Below are 16,226 nucleotides of genomic sequence, written 5' to 3'. Positions count from 1 at the left end.
AATGATATAGCAATATACAAATTAGAAATTTTTATTAAGTGAAACAAGTAAAGATACCAAATATTGATGACGATTTCATATGAAGAAATAACTTTTTATGCATCGTAATAAAAATATACGCAAAAAAGATGCCCTCTATTTTAATTTCATAGAATTGAGCAGAATATAAATTACAGTGCACTGATTGGCTGCTTCTTATTCGCGTGATTTGTAAATATAAAGTCATTTGCATCTATAATATATTTATATACGCACAATCTGAATTAATGTGCTATGTAAATATAGTTTATTGATAACGTATAATTTTATGCATTTATTTTGAAACTAATTTCATTGCAATTGCAAAATAATATACTAATAAAAACACAAAGTTTTATATAAAATACTAGACAAATTCGAGTTGAAAACAATAAAAAATAATATCACAATGTTAGGGATATTTGACATGGAATTTTTTTGCCAATAAGTATGTCATATATGTTACTGCCATAATCATTGATTTTCCTAATATAAATTTGAAATTTATAACATTCGTACTAAATACATTCTATATTTTCATGATAATGACAGTTAGTCAGGAAGGTATAAATGTATTTTATTAGTATTATATTTTCCTTGTAATTAAAAGCATATTCTCTCTCTCTCTCTCTCTTTATAACGTAACGTATCTGCTAATAAATTTAGCTTAAAATACTTTATGCTAAAAAAGTGCTATTTATAAATAGGATTTAAATACGTCATACAAAAACAAGAGCGGCAAAAGATATGTTTTGGATCAGGATGTCCCCGCGATACTTCAAAAAAAAATATGACTCCATTTATGAGATATTATACATTAGAAGATCATCCAAGTGTAACACCTAATTCATATGATGTTTTAAAATCATTTAAAACAATTATAACTAAGGTATAATCAGTCGTTTAGAATATACAATATTAATTAATTACAGATTTGGAATATTTGAAATAAGTATAATATAATTTTATATTACATATTTTGTTTCAGCCTTGTTCTCATAGTATTAGTAAGAGAGGTTACAGTGGCATTGCTAGATTTGGTAAAAAAGTTGAGGTGAAAGATATTTATCCATCGCCATTAGATTACAATACTTCTATATTTCCTAAACTAATACATAAATCAAAGTATCCATTTGATTCTAGCAGCAAAAGACAGACTTTTGTCGACAATACAACTCCAGGGTATAATAGTAGTATAAGTGGAACAATTGTTATAATCACTTATCGTGTATAAATTAACATTTAATGTACAATATGTATATATAGCCCAGGAATGTATGTTAGTATTAAAAGAAAAGGTCCTACATTAAAACACAGTTTTGGTGGTAGTGTAAAAATGAATCTTGGAGTAAATCTTAAATGTTGTAATCGAAACACAGATATTTGCAAGATATGTGGGACAAAACCACTTGGTGATTATTGGCATTTAAAAAATGAAATATTTTTATGTAGGCCATGTATGATTAAAGAATATGAGAAGGAAACAAAGTTTAAACAAAAAGAATTAGAACAATTTCGTGTAAGATTTTATTTTAATTATGTACATGTAAGAATGTATACACATTTAATTATTTATTCATTTCTCTATTTATTTTAGAAAATACGAGATTGTTCAATTATGCATCAACATGAAACTACAACTGCAAAAATATGGTTGATGCATCCTAGACGAGCTGTACAATGGATACACAAAGAAGCTTATCTTTCTACTTACTTCAATGAATAATTTGATTTATACTCTATATAGTTTGTATTAATATAAAATTTTCTATTTTAAAAATTTAACAAAACAGGTGAGGTGTAATTTTAATATCTACTTCTGTTATGTTCTATGAACAAATAATTATTTATTAAAAAATTTTATATTTATTTGACATGTTATGGATTTAATTAATAATTTATTTAAAAAATTTCTTTTTATTTGTGTACACAAAAAAAGTATATGAAAAATAGTTAAATTATGTATTTATATAAAAACACATTAAAAACATATTCTGAATAATATTATTGATTTAATTAATAATGGATTCTTTATAATGTATTTCCATAGTGATATCATGTGTGATAATAATTTTATATAAATATCACTTTTTTTAATAAAAAGGTTAGTATTCTGTATTATCTTTGTATTAATGTATCTAAATAAGATATTTTAAACGTCAAATATTATACTGTAAAGCGATAGAATTTTATTTTTATATCTATTGGGTTGGCAATTAAGTGATTACGGATTTTGTCATTAGGTGGTAATGGTAAAATCCGTAATCACTTAGTTGTCAATCCAATATTTACTGTATGCAATAAGAAAAATATGTATAATGTAGTCAAGATATATATTTATAAGTGTAAATTATGATTATGATTATAGATGTGTGTGTAATAAATTTATTACATATTAGTTATAAGTATACTTGATTATGAGTGGAGAATTTCATCTTCTTGTTGTGTAATTAATGGATTTTTATTATCTTCTATAGGGTTACCACCATCAGGCGCTTGCCTTGAAAGCACAAGAAGAGATGTTTCAGAAGATACAGAGTCGCCATTTTCAACTACTTCTGAATCAATTGATTTTATTATTGAATTGTTAATTGATATAGTTGTTGTCGATTCTGTACTATTACTTGCCAATAAATCATTGTAATTAGTATTATGGAGAACAGTTAAATTAATACTATTATCAATATTTTCTGATACTCCAGATGGTATCGTTTTAAAACGTTCAGCATTTGCTAGAGATAAATTAGTTTCCACCGAACTATGTATTCTATTTAATCTATTACTTATTGATTTATTAAACACTTTACTGTATCGATTATCTAATTGTTTGATAGTTTCTTCTTCTAATGGTGTATGTGAGTAATGTAAATCAGGTACTAAATGCTGATATAAAAGAGGATTACAAATGTTATTTAAATCCATATGACGAATATTTGAAGTTACAAGATACGTTGTTAATTCATCACATTTAGATGTATTGCTATTTTCTTCAGCAATTAATTCTTCACGAATTACTTTCGATACTTTATTAGCAGTTTGTGAGTGCATAGATATCTCAGATGAATTTTTATCATATGTATCAACCTCTGACTTAGTTGTACAATTATTTATAGGATTTTCAGAGTTTTGGATAGTTAACTCATGTATGTCATCCATTTGATTACATAATATAGATGTTTTGTGTTCTTGGTTATATTTATTACTGCCTTGTAAATTATTACTACTTGGTAAATGTGTTAATACATTAGTAATATTTTTTTCCATTGGTATAGTCTTAGTCAAACAGGTTTGTGTAGGAAACTGCAGAGATAGTTTATCAAGTAAATAATTTATATGTGCTTTTGCTCCTCGTTCTGGGTAATCAGTGAAAGTATTGTCCAATGGTCTACTATTGTGCACTAAATGTCCACTTTGTTGTATTTCAGAATTGTCATTTGATAAATTTCGTTTACTATAAGAATTCAATATTTTAGAAGAATCAGATTTCATTATTTCACAACTAACTGCATTGTTGTAACTAATATAAGTTTGAGACAAAAAATTTTGAATACTCGTTTCATTTGATGTATTTTGGTTCTCGTTTTCTGTAGTACTTGGATTGTGGCATATTTTGCTATTGTAATCTCTTGTAGCAATAGATAGTATTGGAGTGATTTTGAGTGAATCATTATTTTCATTATCGCTACTTTGTTCATTTAATTCAAATTCATTTTCTAAATCATCTTCAAAAGCCGTATTTGTGACATCACGTAATCGTGATTCTAGGCGTTTTGTTATTTCATCTAATTCTGTTAATTTTTGTCTATAAGAAATATGAACACCACGTTTATAATTGTATGATAATTTCATTGTAAATTATTGGAATGTAATAAAATTTACTTACTTTAAGGATAAGGATAAGAATGACATAGATACATCTTCAAAATCAATGTGAGTGATAGGATCATTTAATTGATTTTCACTATGTTCTGATTTCTCTTCTTCCTGTGTAACTGTTGATGAGATATTACTAGTTTTAGTTTGTTCTATATCATGAGAATGTGTTTCATACATATGTGTATGAAATGGAACCAAATTTAATTGTGACATAGAACATATTGGTAGTCGGGTTGCACTTAACAATGTCATAGGTTTTCCAAATAATGATAAATTAGCTAGTGGTGTTATACATATCTAAAATATAAATAGTACAGTAAAGAGTAAAATAAACAATAAGTAAAAACAAATATAATAACATATACATATACATATATATATAATAAATAATACTTTGATTTGTCCGTTGCATTTTCCAGTAAAGTCCATTATATGAAACCAACCAGATACTGTCGGAAAGCCACTAATTAAAACTGAAAGATCAATAGCAGAGAATCCAATAACAATATCTTTCTCTAAGTTTATTTCCATACTATTATCTGTATCTAATATTCGCCAAATTTTTAGAATCAATCTCTTTTTATCCTAAAAAAAGAATGTTTAAAATTATTTAAAGGGGAAAGGATTTTTTATAAATAAATTAAGAAAATTACATGTAAAAGCAGTTCTGTCGGTAATGCTGTATCACATTTCCAATTCCATTTAGGGTTGCAACTATGTGGAAACATATTAGTAATCATATACGAGTTTGAAGCTTTTGTATGATCAGATTTAATGGCCTGAAATGATACGTATGTACTTGGTTCAACAGTTTCATTAATTTTTTCTACTTTTGGCAAATGTAATGCACACTCAATCTCCACAATAGCTCTAAACATTGTTTGATTATATGTGGAATTCGTTGATTCATTCTCTACATGATTTATAGTTGATGATTCAAATGTTGTATTACTGTGATTACTTTTTGGATGTTGATCAGTTTCTTCATTGTACTCAGCACCAACTCCAACACTCCTGTATGTTTCTGTTGGTAAATAAAGATTGTGTTTAACGCTATTATTATCACTATCATCGGAACTGTTATTAAAGTTCAATTCGTTTGAACATATCTGTCTTGTGTTCGATTGTTGTTTTTCTTCAAAATTTATCTCAGTCTGTATTGCTTGATCTATTTTAATCTTATTAACATTTAAAACTTGCGTTAAATGATCAACTGTATTTTGTAGAATAGAATGTTCTAAATTTGAAGTTTTTTCTTGTGATTTTTCATTAAATTTGAACTCTTTAACAGTTGAGATATCTGTTTGACATTCTTGAGTTTTCGAATTTGAAATATACAACTCTGTTTCATCTTTAATGAAAGCATGTATGCGAGGAGTATTTTGTAAATAATTTGTAAAATCAGAAAATTTGTCTAAATGCAATATTTGTGACGTAGCACTCATAGTTTGCAAGTTTCTTGACTTCTTTAATAACGTAATTTGTTCAGCAGTTCCAAGAGCTACCAGTGCAAACAACTGACCAGAAGATTGACCAGTTACAGGATCTATAATTGGTACCCAGCCATCCACACTCACCACAGGATACTAAAATGATAATTTATGTAAAGAATGAAATAATTAAGTTATACTAATCTAAAATGGCATACCTTAGATAATAATAAATATGGTAATACTCGTGGATCTCTGTATGCAACATATAACTGATGTACAGATAATTTTGTTAATCCTAATAGATTATCTATATTATTATTTCTTGAATAAACTTCAATGATTATGTAATTGTCTTTAATGCGTTTTAATAAATCACTGTCATAAATAAGGGGTACTAACTGAAATGTAAAATTTATATATATACATACACACACACATATATACATGAGAGATATAAATACTGAATACACAGAAAAATTTACTTGACAAAATTGGTAAAATGGATTTTTTGTATTGTTACAGACTTGACTTTTAGTCTTATCCTCTCTCCAAAATGCTCTGCATATTAAATAAGTATTTAATTCTGATAGTTCTTTCCCTTCCACTACATATATTAAACCGTGAAGTAAAACCTACACAGTAATCATTTCATCACTAAAAATAATTATTTGATACACATTTTTAGTATAATTCATATTTTTATACCTTATCTTGTATTCTATTTTTGTCATGTTTTATATCCGTTTTTTTATCATCTATGCTTTCTGTTGTGGATTGTGATACACACTTTGTAATAACTGAATTACTATCAGTAATTGGAAAATTTACTATTCCATCCGAAATTGTTAGTACTTCATTATCTGTTGTAGACTGATTTTTTGTAATATTCTTGCTCCCTTTATTTTTAGCTTCACTAAGTGATTCTGATGTATCCAAAATAGGAATGTTTTCTTTAACAGACATACTATCTAAAAAAATATAGTATATTTAAATCTTCGATATAAACATTCGTTTTCTACTTTATATATACTTACTAATGTACTGTCTTTCATAATGATTAGAATCTGAACCTAATTCTATAATTACATTTAATTCTCCTGTTTTTATTTCTTTATTAAGTATATTTAGATGTTGTGCGAATTTCCAACTTTTATTTTTTATAATTTCATTAAGATTAATAGTAGCATTGCCTAATTCAATTAATGATCTTTTATTGACATGACGAACAAATATTTTAAATTTTATTTGCAATGCTGTATAGTATTTTAGTTTTGATATTCTATATACACTGTTGTGATTAAAATAAACCACTGTAAAAATATATTAATTAATTTTAAACATACATATATAATAAAATATATTCCATATGTTAATACTATCAATGTACCGTGATTTGCTTGTTTTTTAGAACATATTCTTACAGGTTTACTTTCCTTTTTGTCATTTTCTTTCATATGATCGAATATCATATCATACTGAACAAAATATGTTGCAGATGAAAAAATGTTATCATTATCTGTAAAAAAATATGTATTTAGTTCATAAAAAGATGTTAAATATTTATAAATTCTATAAATTTACATACGTGATAATGAAGATGATTTTACACGTCTATAACCAGCAGGACTTAAAGTAAATGAGTCTACATTAATTCGGATATAAGTAGCAAAATCAAATAGTTCAGCATCTAGAATAGAACATAATTTTCATTAGTACAGTAAAATTTAAGAGACTAATATTTTTATTAAAAGCTTAATAAACCTTTTGAATCAATACACAATCTTTTTTCTGAAAGTGCATCTTCTATTAAGGAATTCATTTTTGAAGAAGATGTATTATTTGTTGTACTCTTATTATCATATCTAAATGTTTTTAAACTACTAGATGCAAGATCTGTCAAACTTGGATGTAAAGTTGTTGATTTCAATGCACATGTTTTACATTCAATAGATGACATCATATCTTTGCACAAAACACATTCATATAATTTTTCTTTATTTTTAGCAGAAACACGAGTTTGAAATCCATTATTTATGGAATTATCACTAAAACTAAATTCATCTTCATCATATGTTTCTTTAAATAAATCTCCTCTGAGCCTTTGAGCTCTTGTAACAATCTGAGCAACGAGTCTATCTGCTACTTCATTACTAAGTTTATTTACTGATTCTTGAAATTCCGTCCTTTTCAATTTTAAAATAGATTTGTAAGTATCATTTTCTTCGGGTTTTATTTTTTTGTTAACTGTACACCTATCAGATATCAAATAATCCTGATTCTTAAAATTATTACTAGTTGAAACTAAGGTATTATCAGTACCTTGCTCTTTTCCACATTTATGTGTTTTTAATTGCATACTAAAAGCTTTTGTCATATATTCTAACTTCATAGAAACATGAATTTCTCCTATTTTATTTTCATGATTACTTACAATAGGTACATATCTAAAATATGGTTTACAATCAAAGATCTCTAATAAATCTGTGATTTGTGATGTTCCAATAATTATATTAGTTTCTTTACTAACAACCAGTAATTCTACAGATTCACAATTCTTAATGTATTCTTCAAAGAGATTTATATTTGTACGAATAGCATAAACCTCAGTTGTTTCTTCCTCTGATCTTATAATATCTTTTGTAATATCTGCTGGTCTGTAAAAAAATGTATATTTTAAAATATATGCAATAAGATATAAAACTAAAGAGAAATAAATTATTTAATCAACAATATAAGAAAAGAAGCAGATAATTCATATAAAATAAAAAGTGACAGGTACTTTAATTTAGATTAAACATCATTAAAAATCACTTTCTATTCTTTAAATTATTGATATTAAAACTTTAGAGAGTAGAATAGAAATTATTTTATGAGTACAGTTTACCTAAATTCAGTTCTATCAGTTTCCCCCCACCAAGATAAAAATATTCTAATTTCACCAAAATTTTTCTTTGACCAAATAACTTCATCAATGACAAATTTTAAATAACCATGAATTTTGCCTTCAACTAACGGAGGCAAAGATTTTTTAAATTTCATCTTCGTATCCATTTATTTTCCGTAATATAATACATTGTTGATTTTGTACATTCATTTACATTTATCATCAGTCTAGGTTATTAATAGTAAAAAGTGTAAAAGTATCGCTCTAGATAAATTTTGTATTTTTGTACTTTTTTGCTATAGATATTTTATATATTAAAAAATTAAATATTAACACTGACACTTTTATTTTATGTCTTTAATTATCGAGTGCAAAACTAATATACAAAATAATTTGTTCTGTTCACTCTTTAAGTGATATATAAAAACAAAGGCAGAATATTTGCTGCCACCTATTCAAAGACTACATAACTTGCTACTACGAATAACTTCACTTACATGTTTAACATTTAGATAAAATATATAAATAGGTATTTGAATTTAAATAATCAATTGTACAAAAAATTGATAATTTAAAGTGAAAAAAATAAATAAATAATTTCTTTCTAATCAATGATGATACGTAAACATAACCTTTAAATTTATTATATATGCTTTAAATTCATTGATTAAAGGGTCGATAATATGGCTATTTTTCAGACATTTGGAAAATATGTAAAGTATTACAAACCATTTAATACAAGAATGTTACTAAATTATCGAAACCGTTTTTTGTTTTATTCGTCGTATAATTTTTCAACCTTGAATGACAAAAAGTCACAAAGCCTTTATCACTATTTATACTCGAAAATTTTAGCCTGTGGACCTATTACAATTCATGATTACATGAAAGAAATTTTAACTCATCCAACTGTAGGATACTATATGAATAAGGATGTTTTTGGAAAACAGGGCGATTTTATAACATCACCAGAAATTACACAATTATTTGGAGAAGTATGTAAGTCATCTTCTCGAAAAACTTTTGTTTGGATTAAATTGTTATAATATGTAGCATATATAATATATATTTATTTATGTTTTAATCATTTATTTTTTAGATGATAGCCATTTGGATGAAATATGAATCGCACAAGATTTCTAAGGGTCCTTTTCAAATAGTTGAATTAGGTCCAGGTAGAGGAACTTTAATTAAAGATATATTAAGGGTATGTCTTTAATATTCAAAGTGCAAAATTATACAGTTATTTTATAAATATATCTCTACTGTACAGGTGTATAAACAATTTAAATCTCTAAATAATATATCAGTACATTTAGTTGAAGTTAGTCCTACTTTGTCTTTGATTCAGGCAAAGAATTTATGTAAAACGATTACAGAATATGATACAAAAATTAATGAATCTAAAAGTAACCCTATCAATTACTATAGAGAAGGTATTACAGAAGATGAGATAAAAATATATTGGTACAATTCCATTAAGGATGTGCCTAAAAATTTTAGTATATTTTTAGCACATGAATTTTTTGATGCATTACCAATTCATAAATTTCAGGTATATTAACTATACCTAATATGTACAATTTATATATAATACTTTATATACATATAATAATTTTACATTTAGAAAACTGATAGAGGCTGGTGTGAAGTTTTAGTAGACATAATTCAAGGAAGTAATGAAGAGAAATTTTGTTATGTGTTATCAAATGCTCCAACACCTGCTACCTTTTATATATCAGTAATACTACTTGTATTTTATTCTAAAATAAAATAAAATACAAAATTACAGATTAAATACATTTTGTGAATATCTTTCAGAATGATGAAAAGAGAGAGCATGTTGAAATTAGTCCAGAAAGTTTAGTAATAGTGGATTACATAGCAAACTTTTTATGGGAATGTGGTGGATTTGCTTTAATTTGTGATTATGGCCATAATGGTGATAAAACTGATACTTTTCGTGGATTTTCTCAACATAAAATACATGATCCACTATTACACCCAGGAGCTGCAGATTTAACAGCAGATGTTGATTTTGCAGCTATTAAAAAAATTGCAGAGAAAGATGATAGGTTAATAACTTTTGGACCAGTAACTCAATCAAGCTTTCTACAAAACCTTGGAATTGATTTAAGATTGCAAATGCTCTTACAAAATGCTTCAGAAGAAGGAAAGAAATCATTACGAACAGGATATCATATGATAATGGATGAAGATAAAATGGGAACACGTTTTAAAGTTTTATCACTATTTCCGTCTATTTTAAAAGAATATTTCGAAAAAGTACCAGTAACAGGTTTTTATTAAACATGAAGATTGCAATAAATATGTTATATATATCGAACATTTTTATAGTATATAGAAACTTCTTGTATGTATTTATACATTTAAGGCTAAATAAATGAATAATGTAGATAAAACTTTATTTATCTATACTAAAATTTTTGTAAAAAGAATTATGTATTGCAATAATTTATTAGCAATTATTTGCAAAAATTACATTTATAAATAAGGATTCATGCCTAATTATGATTTTTAATTTCAGATTCATACTTTTTCCATATCTCTGAAAATTTTAATACTTTCTCACGTTGTTGATCAAAATGTTCTTTTTTTGGTTTTCTCCATATGTCCCGATTTAGATCCAACATCCCACCTATAATTTCCTGCAGTAAATAGAATATTTGAAATTAACATTTTTGCGAAATAACCATTCATTCATACTTTTCTTAAAAGAAAATTACCTGTGCAAAATTTGTCGGAAACATATGCTCGTCCTCAATAACATGAGCATATCCTTTATTTCTTTCAAATTCTACCATAAAATATGATAGACCATTTGGAATAGCTTTACGCACATCTTTATTTTCAAAATTGATTACTTTTTTATTCATTGACCATTCAGTTTCACATTCTAATAAGGCTTTCTGCCAAAAACATCAAATATAAAGCTTGATACTATTCAAATGTATTAAATTGTCTATGTATATATTTACCTTAAAGTATATTGGAGCTAATTCACCGATTCTTTTCTTCAGTGGAACACATTCCAATTGCATATGTGAAAATTTGTGACGACTCTTGTAAATTTCATAGAACACTGGATACAACTTTTGATCCATGAACATTTTATATAAAGCTTCTTTAAACATCTGAAAATAAAATACTTGTAAGGAAAAAAGGCATATTATTAAACAATAATATCCAGAAAATGTTTTACCTTCAGCTTTTCCCAAATATTTTCATCTAATTGTAATTGACAAGCAATATGGTGTACAGGTGTTATTATACAATGCCCGGAAGTCAAAGAGGTATAGTGAGGTAGACTTAAACAAATATCAGAATCCATTGTAATGATCATGTGTTTTAACATGTATTTTGAATCAATACACCAATAACAATTATCCAAACTTTTTGATAAACGTTTATGTTCCTTAATTGCACGTGAACGATCTTTCTCATTTTGTTCAGCATCTGATTTAATATGTGTAATCTGTTCCTCAAACATCTCATCCATATCTCCATTCTATAAGTTATTTTACACATCATGTATTCCATAATATCTTTTAAAATAGATTTTGTATGACATACCTTAGAAGCAATCTTAACAAATGCTGCATCATCTTCATTTGTAGATCTTCCTTTTTCTTTATGGAACTTGAACACATTGATGATGTTATTGAGATTTAATATTATTGACTATAAAAGTTATATTTTAGTAAACATACCAAATTTTCCAATGAATATTTATCATCGTCGAAGTAATGTCTCACTTTCTTGCCAGAAACATGTGTTTCTGCATTTTTCCGTTTACTATTTTGTGAAGATTTTATAGTTTGAACTCTGGATTCTAATGGTCTTGTAATACCTATTATATGTTATTCGTTATTTATTTCAAATGTACAATTTTATACACATAATACATACCTTTTGAATCAGTTTGTGTAAGAATTACATTTTGGACTTCTTCTGTACTGCATATTTGAACATTTTTTGCGATATCTCTAGCATTTTTTAACTGAATTTTTAATTCATCAGCAAGTTTCTAAAAAAATATTATGAATTTTTACAATTTCTTGGCACATTTCGTGTATGTAGCGTAAAACGTTAATAAGTATACATACAGTATTGCCCATTATTTCAGCTTTAACAATTTTTGCCCCTAGCTTATTCATTTCTGCTTCTGTCAGAGGTTTAGTTTCCCCAGATTCTGTATTATTTCCATCACTATCAGAAATTCGTTTTGCACGACGGCCGACATGAGTATGTGACGAACTCAACATGTTAAAGCTTCAAAAACGTTTATGTCAAGTGTGTGTCATCACAACTAACCTTAATATTTGTTGTGCAGAATTGATAGTTTACAGATCAGCATGCCATAAGGCACGACTGACTCTATGTATACCGTATATCGTATTGTTAAGTTGAGTAAAAGCTAGAGGCAGTGAGTTTCCTCTCTGGTAGAAGTAAACAAAACTAATCACATTGTACACAGCAGTTTCAGCTATTGGTTGATAGTCGCTAATGAATTATGATTTTTACGAACGTTTTGGATATAAATTTGCATGATACATCTGATCTTTTCGCTTAAGAGGTTAATGTACGAAAAAAGGATAGGAAAAAAAGGAAAGTTGTGAATCAACTAAGAATTTAATCACGTAGTTTTATTTATTTTTCCAGACTCGACTCATTGGATCACGAACTTATGACGTCCATACGCTGCACAAAATATAGATGTCGTTTTTATTTCGTGATTGGGCGATTTCAAATTTCGCTCCTAATTTACACATCGATATTGTTAAACATAAAGCCAAATTCATGTGAGAGCATTACAGTACTATATTGTACATAATTTAACCAATCAATAGCGACTACGTAGTTAGCGCGTAGATTTTGCCGCGCAAACGTTACGGTTGTTGCTTAAAAACAATTAATTGAATATATTGGTTATTTTGACATTGTAAGTTAAGTACTATTTATTGTTAGTTCAGTTATTCTTCCTGTTTTGACATTGACGCGTTAGAACGTAAAATATTTTATGTTAAAGGTTCTATAGAAAAAGTTGTTAATACTTTATGATTTTTTGATACTAATCTATTAACACTTATTTACAATTATTAATGTTTTATCTTCTACATATACTTAATAATGTCGTTAAATGTTTGATAATATCGAAACATAACAAATTATAAGTAAGGAGGTTTTAAACGAAAACAATTATTTAAACAAACTTTCATGTAATTAAATCAACTGCCACCAAACCTTGTTATCAAATAAAGTAAATTTTAAATTTATTTGTTATAAAGAAATAATGTTCTCTAATTTCTATTATTTTTGTATTTTCTACTCTGATTCAATTTATATGTATATACAAAAATTTTCATTTTAGATAAATTTATAAATAATGATTGAATCTGACCAAAGTGACAAAGAAACACAGGATGAAATACCACCTTCAAAAATTTCTGATAATCCTGTAGATACAACTGAACTTAGGCAGAAAAGGTTACGCGAAGAAACCTCAGAGGAGGAAAAATTAGATTTACCTTCTAAGAAATTATGTACATCTATTGATGAAAAAATATCTGAAAATATTTCAGAAGCAAATGGTACTGCTGAAGAAGTAAAAGAAAATTCAAAGAATATAAATATTGATGATAAGAAGGACAAAATTAACTTAGTTTCGGATGAAAATAAAAATGAATCTGCAAAAGAATCACATGTTGGAGTATCTGATATTAAAAATAATGAAATATCAATTACTAATGATATTGCAAATAAAAACGAAAATGAGTCTAATATTTTAACAGATATAAAGCAACAGGTAATGCATAAATTATGTATTTAAATTTTAGTCTACAAGCAATGCTAAACGATATACATATTAATATTCAAAATATTACATTTTTTAATAATTTGCATTTACTTTTTTGGGACAGGGAAACATACACTTAGAAACTATATCAAATTTTAATACAAATAATGCAATAATAGAAGAAAAGACAGAAGTGGAAGAAGAAAATAATGTTAAATCAAAAAAGAAAAATAAAAGATTCCAAATTGAAGATGCTGAAGTAGTGGAAGGTTTGGAACTTTCTGTAGAGTGTGCTAGTGATAAAGAATCTTCAAGTTCTTCTGAAAGTGAAAGTGGAAAAGATAAACAACTTAAGCCAAAAACCATAATTGTAAAAGCAAAACCTAATGATTCAGAACTTGATGTTAGTTCTTCTGAAGCAGATAAATCAGATCCACAAGAGACACTTGAAATTAAACCTAAACAAACTGGAAAGAAAGAGAAAAAAAGAGGTAGGACTTCTTTCAGCAAAACAAAAAATACTGACTCTGAAGAAAATAATGATGATATTTCCGATGAAGATTATAGTCCAAAAACTAAGAAGAAACTCAAGAAAGCAGGAGCAAATAAAAAATTTACAAAATCAGCCACAGAATCAAAAAAGGGGGGAGGTAGAGCAAGAAAGAAAGTTAAGAAACCCGTTGAAAATATGGATGGTGAAGATGAAAATTCTAATATAACAGAGGATCTAAAGTCAGAAGAGAATACATTTGATAGAAAATCTGTGAAAAGCAAAAGTGAAAATGAAAGTGACAGTGAAGATGATTCTCAAAATGAAAAAAGTAAAACCAAAGTAAGTTTAATAATATTTCTGCATCATATTTTATGTTTTCAAAATTATGTTTTTATGTTCTTCTAGAAACCTGAAGATAACAGAAGAATACAATTGTTAAAAAAATATATTAGACTTGCTGGAATACATGTAAAATCTTATAATGATCTTTGGACTAATTGTAAATCAAATACTGCTAAAGTAAGATGTCTTAGAGAGTTATTAGCAAAAAATGGAATTAATGGCAGACCAACCATAGAAAAATGTAAAAAAGCCAAAGAAAAAAATGAAAGCCTTAAGGATGTTGCTGAGTTAAATACTAGCAATATTATTTCAGAAGGTTTGTTGCATTATAAAACCTATAAGAAATAAATATCTTAATAATAAAAAATTTCAGGACGTGTTACACGTGCTCAGAGAAATAAGGAATCAACAAAAACACCAGAAACGCCTACAAAACATCGTGAAGCACGCAGTTCATTTAAAAGAGTTTTAACCGTTGTTGACAGTGATTCAGAATGAAGTGTTATGAACTTTTAACCCTTTAACCTACGACGTCGAGTTACTCGTGGTACGTCCTTCGTGCTACATGTGACAAACATTTCTTTTTTTGGCCGTATTCGGACGTGTAGGTATATTTTTTTGAAAAATATTAGAAAGATATCCTTAAAAATCGTGTCCACGATCAATTGGTAGTAATAATTTATCAAATATCTTGTAACATAAACTTCGAACGCTCGGACAGATCGTGAAAGGGCTCGACGTCTGACCGACCCTGCCGATGGTTACAGTACGCGTTGTTGGAACTTAAATTGTAGGGCAAAGGGTTAAAGAAATTTGTAAAACATCAATATTATTTGTTTACTTACCTTCTATGGTAAGTATATATGTCATATTTATTTTCTTAAAAAAAAAAATTGTGCACACAGATACATATTATGTATTCAGAAAAAACTGGTAATCAATGAATTTGATATCAAAAGATATATTGAGATTACGAGATTGAGATATTGCAGTAAAAAAACACATAAAAGTTATTATAAAAATTATTTATTATGATGTAAAAGATTTTATAACAGATCTGCCTTTAAACTTAGAATATAAAAGATTTGTATATCTCAAATTGATTTATGTCTTTTGGATATGTTTAATTAATTTTCGATGAATTAAAATTAATTTTTTCATGAAATTGTACAAATAAGAAATCAAAATAATAGAATACCATTCCTTGTTATTTCAGAGTTTATAAAAACATTTAGAGCTTTTAATAAATATATTGCTTATAGAGCTCTAGTTATATATAGAAATTAATTAATATTTCTGGATTAAACTTTATATAAAATATAATACAATTTGCGTAATTTTATATATAATTTATATTTGCTT

General features: G+C 26.7%; 5 protein-coding genes across 9 annotated transcripts; 3 read left to right on the top strand and 2 right to left on the bottom strand.

Annotated features, from left to right (window-relative positions):
- The first annotated feature begins 471 nt into the window (after positions 1–471).
- On the top strand, positions 472–2,776 carry LOC117212221. The gene is made up of 6 exons (XM_033456815.1): positions 472–582; positions 726–907; positions 1,007–1,200; positions 1,285–1,537; positions 1,616–1,811; positions 2,496–2,776. Exons 1-5 carry the CDS (start codon positions 558–560, stop codon positions 1,742–1,744), a joined length of 783 nt encoding a protein of 260 aa, XP_033312706.1. The 5' UTR covers positions 472–557; the 3' UTR covers positions 1,745–1,811; positions 2,496–2,776.
- Positions 2,375–8,378, bottom strand: LOC117212212 (C2 domain-containing protein 3). Of its 2 annotated transcripts, none has more exons than XM_033456795.1 (12): positions 8,212–8,378; positions 7,089–7,981; positions 6,913–7,014; positions 6,715–6,843; positions 6,362–6,637; positions 6,033–6,295; positions 5,810–5,959; positions 5,543–5,725; positions 4,548–5,480; positions 4,288–4,479; positions 3,902–4,191; positions 2,375–3,820 (listed from the first exon to the last, which is right to left on the bottom strand). In XM_033456795.1, the coding sequence occupies exons 1-12, from the start codon at positions 8,376–8,378 to the stop codon at positions 2,434–2,436; spliced, it is 4,965 nt and encodes a 1,654-aa protein (XP_033312686.1). In that variant the 3' UTR covers positions 2,375–2,433. The 2 variants fall into 2 exon arrangements, with proteins under 2 accessions (XP_033312686.1, XP_033312687.1); XM_033456796.1 differs by lacking the exon at positions 8,212–8,378 and having other exon boundaries at positions 2,434–3,820; positions 7,089–7,771; positions 7,855–7,955.
- Positions 8,379–8,646: 268 nt separating this feature from the next.
- LOC117212219 (protein arginine methyltransferase NDUFAF7 homolog, mitochondrial) lies at positions 8,647–10,558 on the top strand. Of its 2 annotated transcripts, XM_033456813.1 has the most exons (6): positions 8,647–8,740; positions 8,910–9,206; positions 9,311–9,418; positions 9,485–9,766; positions 9,839–9,952; positions 10,033–10,558. In XM_033456813.1, exons 2-6 carry the CDS (start codon positions 8,955–8,957, stop codon positions 10,519–10,521), a joined length of 1,245 nt encoding a protein of 414 aa, XP_033312704.1. In that variant the 5' UTR covers positions 8,647–8,740; positions 8,910–8,954; the 3' UTR covers positions 10,522–10,558. The 2 variants fall into 2 exon arrangements, with proteins under 2 accessions (XP_033312704.1, XP_033312703.1); XM_033456812.1 differs by lacking the exon at positions 8,647–8,740 and having other exon boundaries at positions 8,895–9,206.
- Positions 10,559–10,729: 171 nt separating this feature from the next.
- On the bottom strand, positions 10,730–12,928 carry LOC117212220 (CWF19-like protein 2). Its single transcript, XM_033456814.1, has 8 exons — positions 12,339–12,928; positions 12,142–12,259; positions 11,943–12,082; positions 11,806–11,871; positions 11,435–11,740; positions 11,211–11,366; positions 10,959–11,141; positions 10,730–10,880 (listed from the first exon to the last, which is right to left on the bottom strand). The coding sequence occupies exons 1-8, from the start codon at positions 12,495–12,497 to the stop codon at positions 10,737–10,739; spliced, it is 1,272 nt and encodes a 423-aa protein (XP_033312705.1). The 5' UTR covers positions 12,498–12,928; the 3' UTR covers positions 10,730–10,736.
- A 143-nt stretch (positions 12,929–13,071) lies between these two features.
- On the top strand, positions 13,072–15,741 carry LOC117212218 (general transcriptional corepressor trfA-like). Of its 3 annotated transcripts, XM_033456811.1 has the most exons (6): positions 13,072–13,174; positions 13,604–14,038; positions 14,154–14,520; positions 14,590–14,861; positions 14,928–15,180; positions 15,238–15,741. In XM_033456811.1, exons 2-6 carry the CDS (start codon positions 13,619–13,621, stop codon positions 15,360–15,362), a joined length of 1,437 nt encoding a protein of 478 aa, XP_033312702.1. In that variant the 5' UTR covers positions 13,072–13,174; positions 13,604–13,618; the 3' UTR covers positions 15,363–15,741. The 3 variants fall into 3 exon arrangements, with proteins under 3 accessions (XP_033312702.1, XP_033312700.1, XP_033312701.1); XM_033456809.1 differs by having other exon boundaries at positions 13,074–13,174; positions 14,154–14,861; XM_033456810.1 differs by lacking the exon at positions 13,072–13,174 and adding an exon at positions 13,241–13,406 and having other exon boundaries at positions 14,154–14,861.
- Positions 15,742–16,226: the final 485 nt, after the last annotated feature.

This window comes from Bombus bifarius, unplaced genomic scaffold (genome assembly GCF_011952205.1).
Source record: "Bombus bifarius isolate JDL3187 unplaced genomic scaffold, Bbif_JDL3187 scf7180000008286, whole genome shotgun sequence".
NCBI classification, from domain to species: Eukaryota; Metazoa; Arthropoda; class Insecta; order Hymenoptera; family Apidae; genus Bombus; species Bombus bifarius.
This window is presented reverse-complemented; position numbering and strand designations above follow the sequence as displayed.

What these genes read in the sequence shown, in the direction of transcription:
- LOC117212221 (XM_033456815.1), top strand. Translation starts at nt 558, where the DNA reads ATGATAATGACAGTTAGTCAGGAAG. An exon ending in GTCGACAATACAACTCCAGG is followed by an intron (nt 1,201 to 1,284) that starts GTATAATAGTAG and finishes ATGTATATATAG; the next exon opens with CCCAGGAATGTATGTTAGTA. An exon ending in AAGAATTAGAACAATTTCGT is followed by an intron (nt 1,538 to 1,615) that starts GTAAGATTTTAT and finishes TATTTATTTTAG; the next exon opens with AAAATACGAGATTGTTCAAT.
- LOC117212212 (XM_033456795.1), bottom strand. Translation starts at nt 8,378, where the DNA reads ATGGATACGAAGATGAAATTTAAAAAATCTTTGCCTCCGTTAGTTGAA. An exon ending in TAAAAAACAAGCAAATCACG is followed by an intron (nt 6,638 to 6,714) that starts GTACATTGATAG and finishes ATATTTTTACAG; the next exon opens with TGGTTTATTTTAATCACAAC. An exon ending in AAAATAGAATACAAGATAAG is followed by an intron (nt 5,960 to 6,032) that starts GTATAAAAATAT and finishes ATTACTGTGTAG; the next exon opens with GTTTTACTTCACGGTTTAAT.
- LOC117212219 (XM_033456812.1), top strand. Translation starts at nt 8,895, where the DNA reads ATGGCTATTTTTCAGACATTTGGAAAATATGTAAAGTATTACAAACCA. An exon ending in TACCAATTCATAAATTTCAG is followed by an intron (nt 9,767 to 9,838) that starts GTATATTAACTA and finishes TTTTACATTTAG; the next exon opens with AAAACTGATAGAGGCTGGTG. An exon ending in CTGCTACCTTTTATATATCA is followed by an intron (nt 9,953 to 10,032) that starts GTAATACTACTT and finishes AATATCTTTCAG; the next exon opens with AATGATGAAAAGAGAGAGCA.
- LOC117212220 (XM_033456814.1), bottom strand. Translation starts at nt 12,497, where the DNA reads ATGTTGAGTTCGTCACATACTCATGTCGGCCGTCGTGCAAAACGAATT. An exon ending in CTGAAATAATGGGCAATACT is followed by an intron (nt 12,260 to 12,338) that starts GTATGTATACTT and finishes ATATTTTTTTAG; the next exon opens with AAACTTGCTGATGAATTAAA. An exon ending in TACACAAACTGATTCAAAAG is followed by an intron (nt 12,083 to 12,141) that starts GTATGTATTATG and finishes AACATATAATAG; the next exon opens with GTATTACAAGACCATTAGAA.
- LOC117212218 (XM_033456809.1), top strand. Translation starts at nt 13,619, where the DNA reads ATGATTGAATCTGACCAAAGTGACAAAGAAACACAGGATGAAATACCA. An exon ending in TAACAGATATAAAGCAACAG is followed by an intron (nt 14,039 to 14,153) that starts GTAATGCATAAA and finishes TTTTTGGGACAG; the next exon opens with GGAAACATACACTTAGAAAC. An exon ending in TAGCAATATTATTTCAGAAG is followed by an intron (nt 15,181 to 15,237) that starts GTTTGTTGCATT and finishes AAAAAATTTCAG; the next exon opens with GACGTGTTACACGTGCTCAG.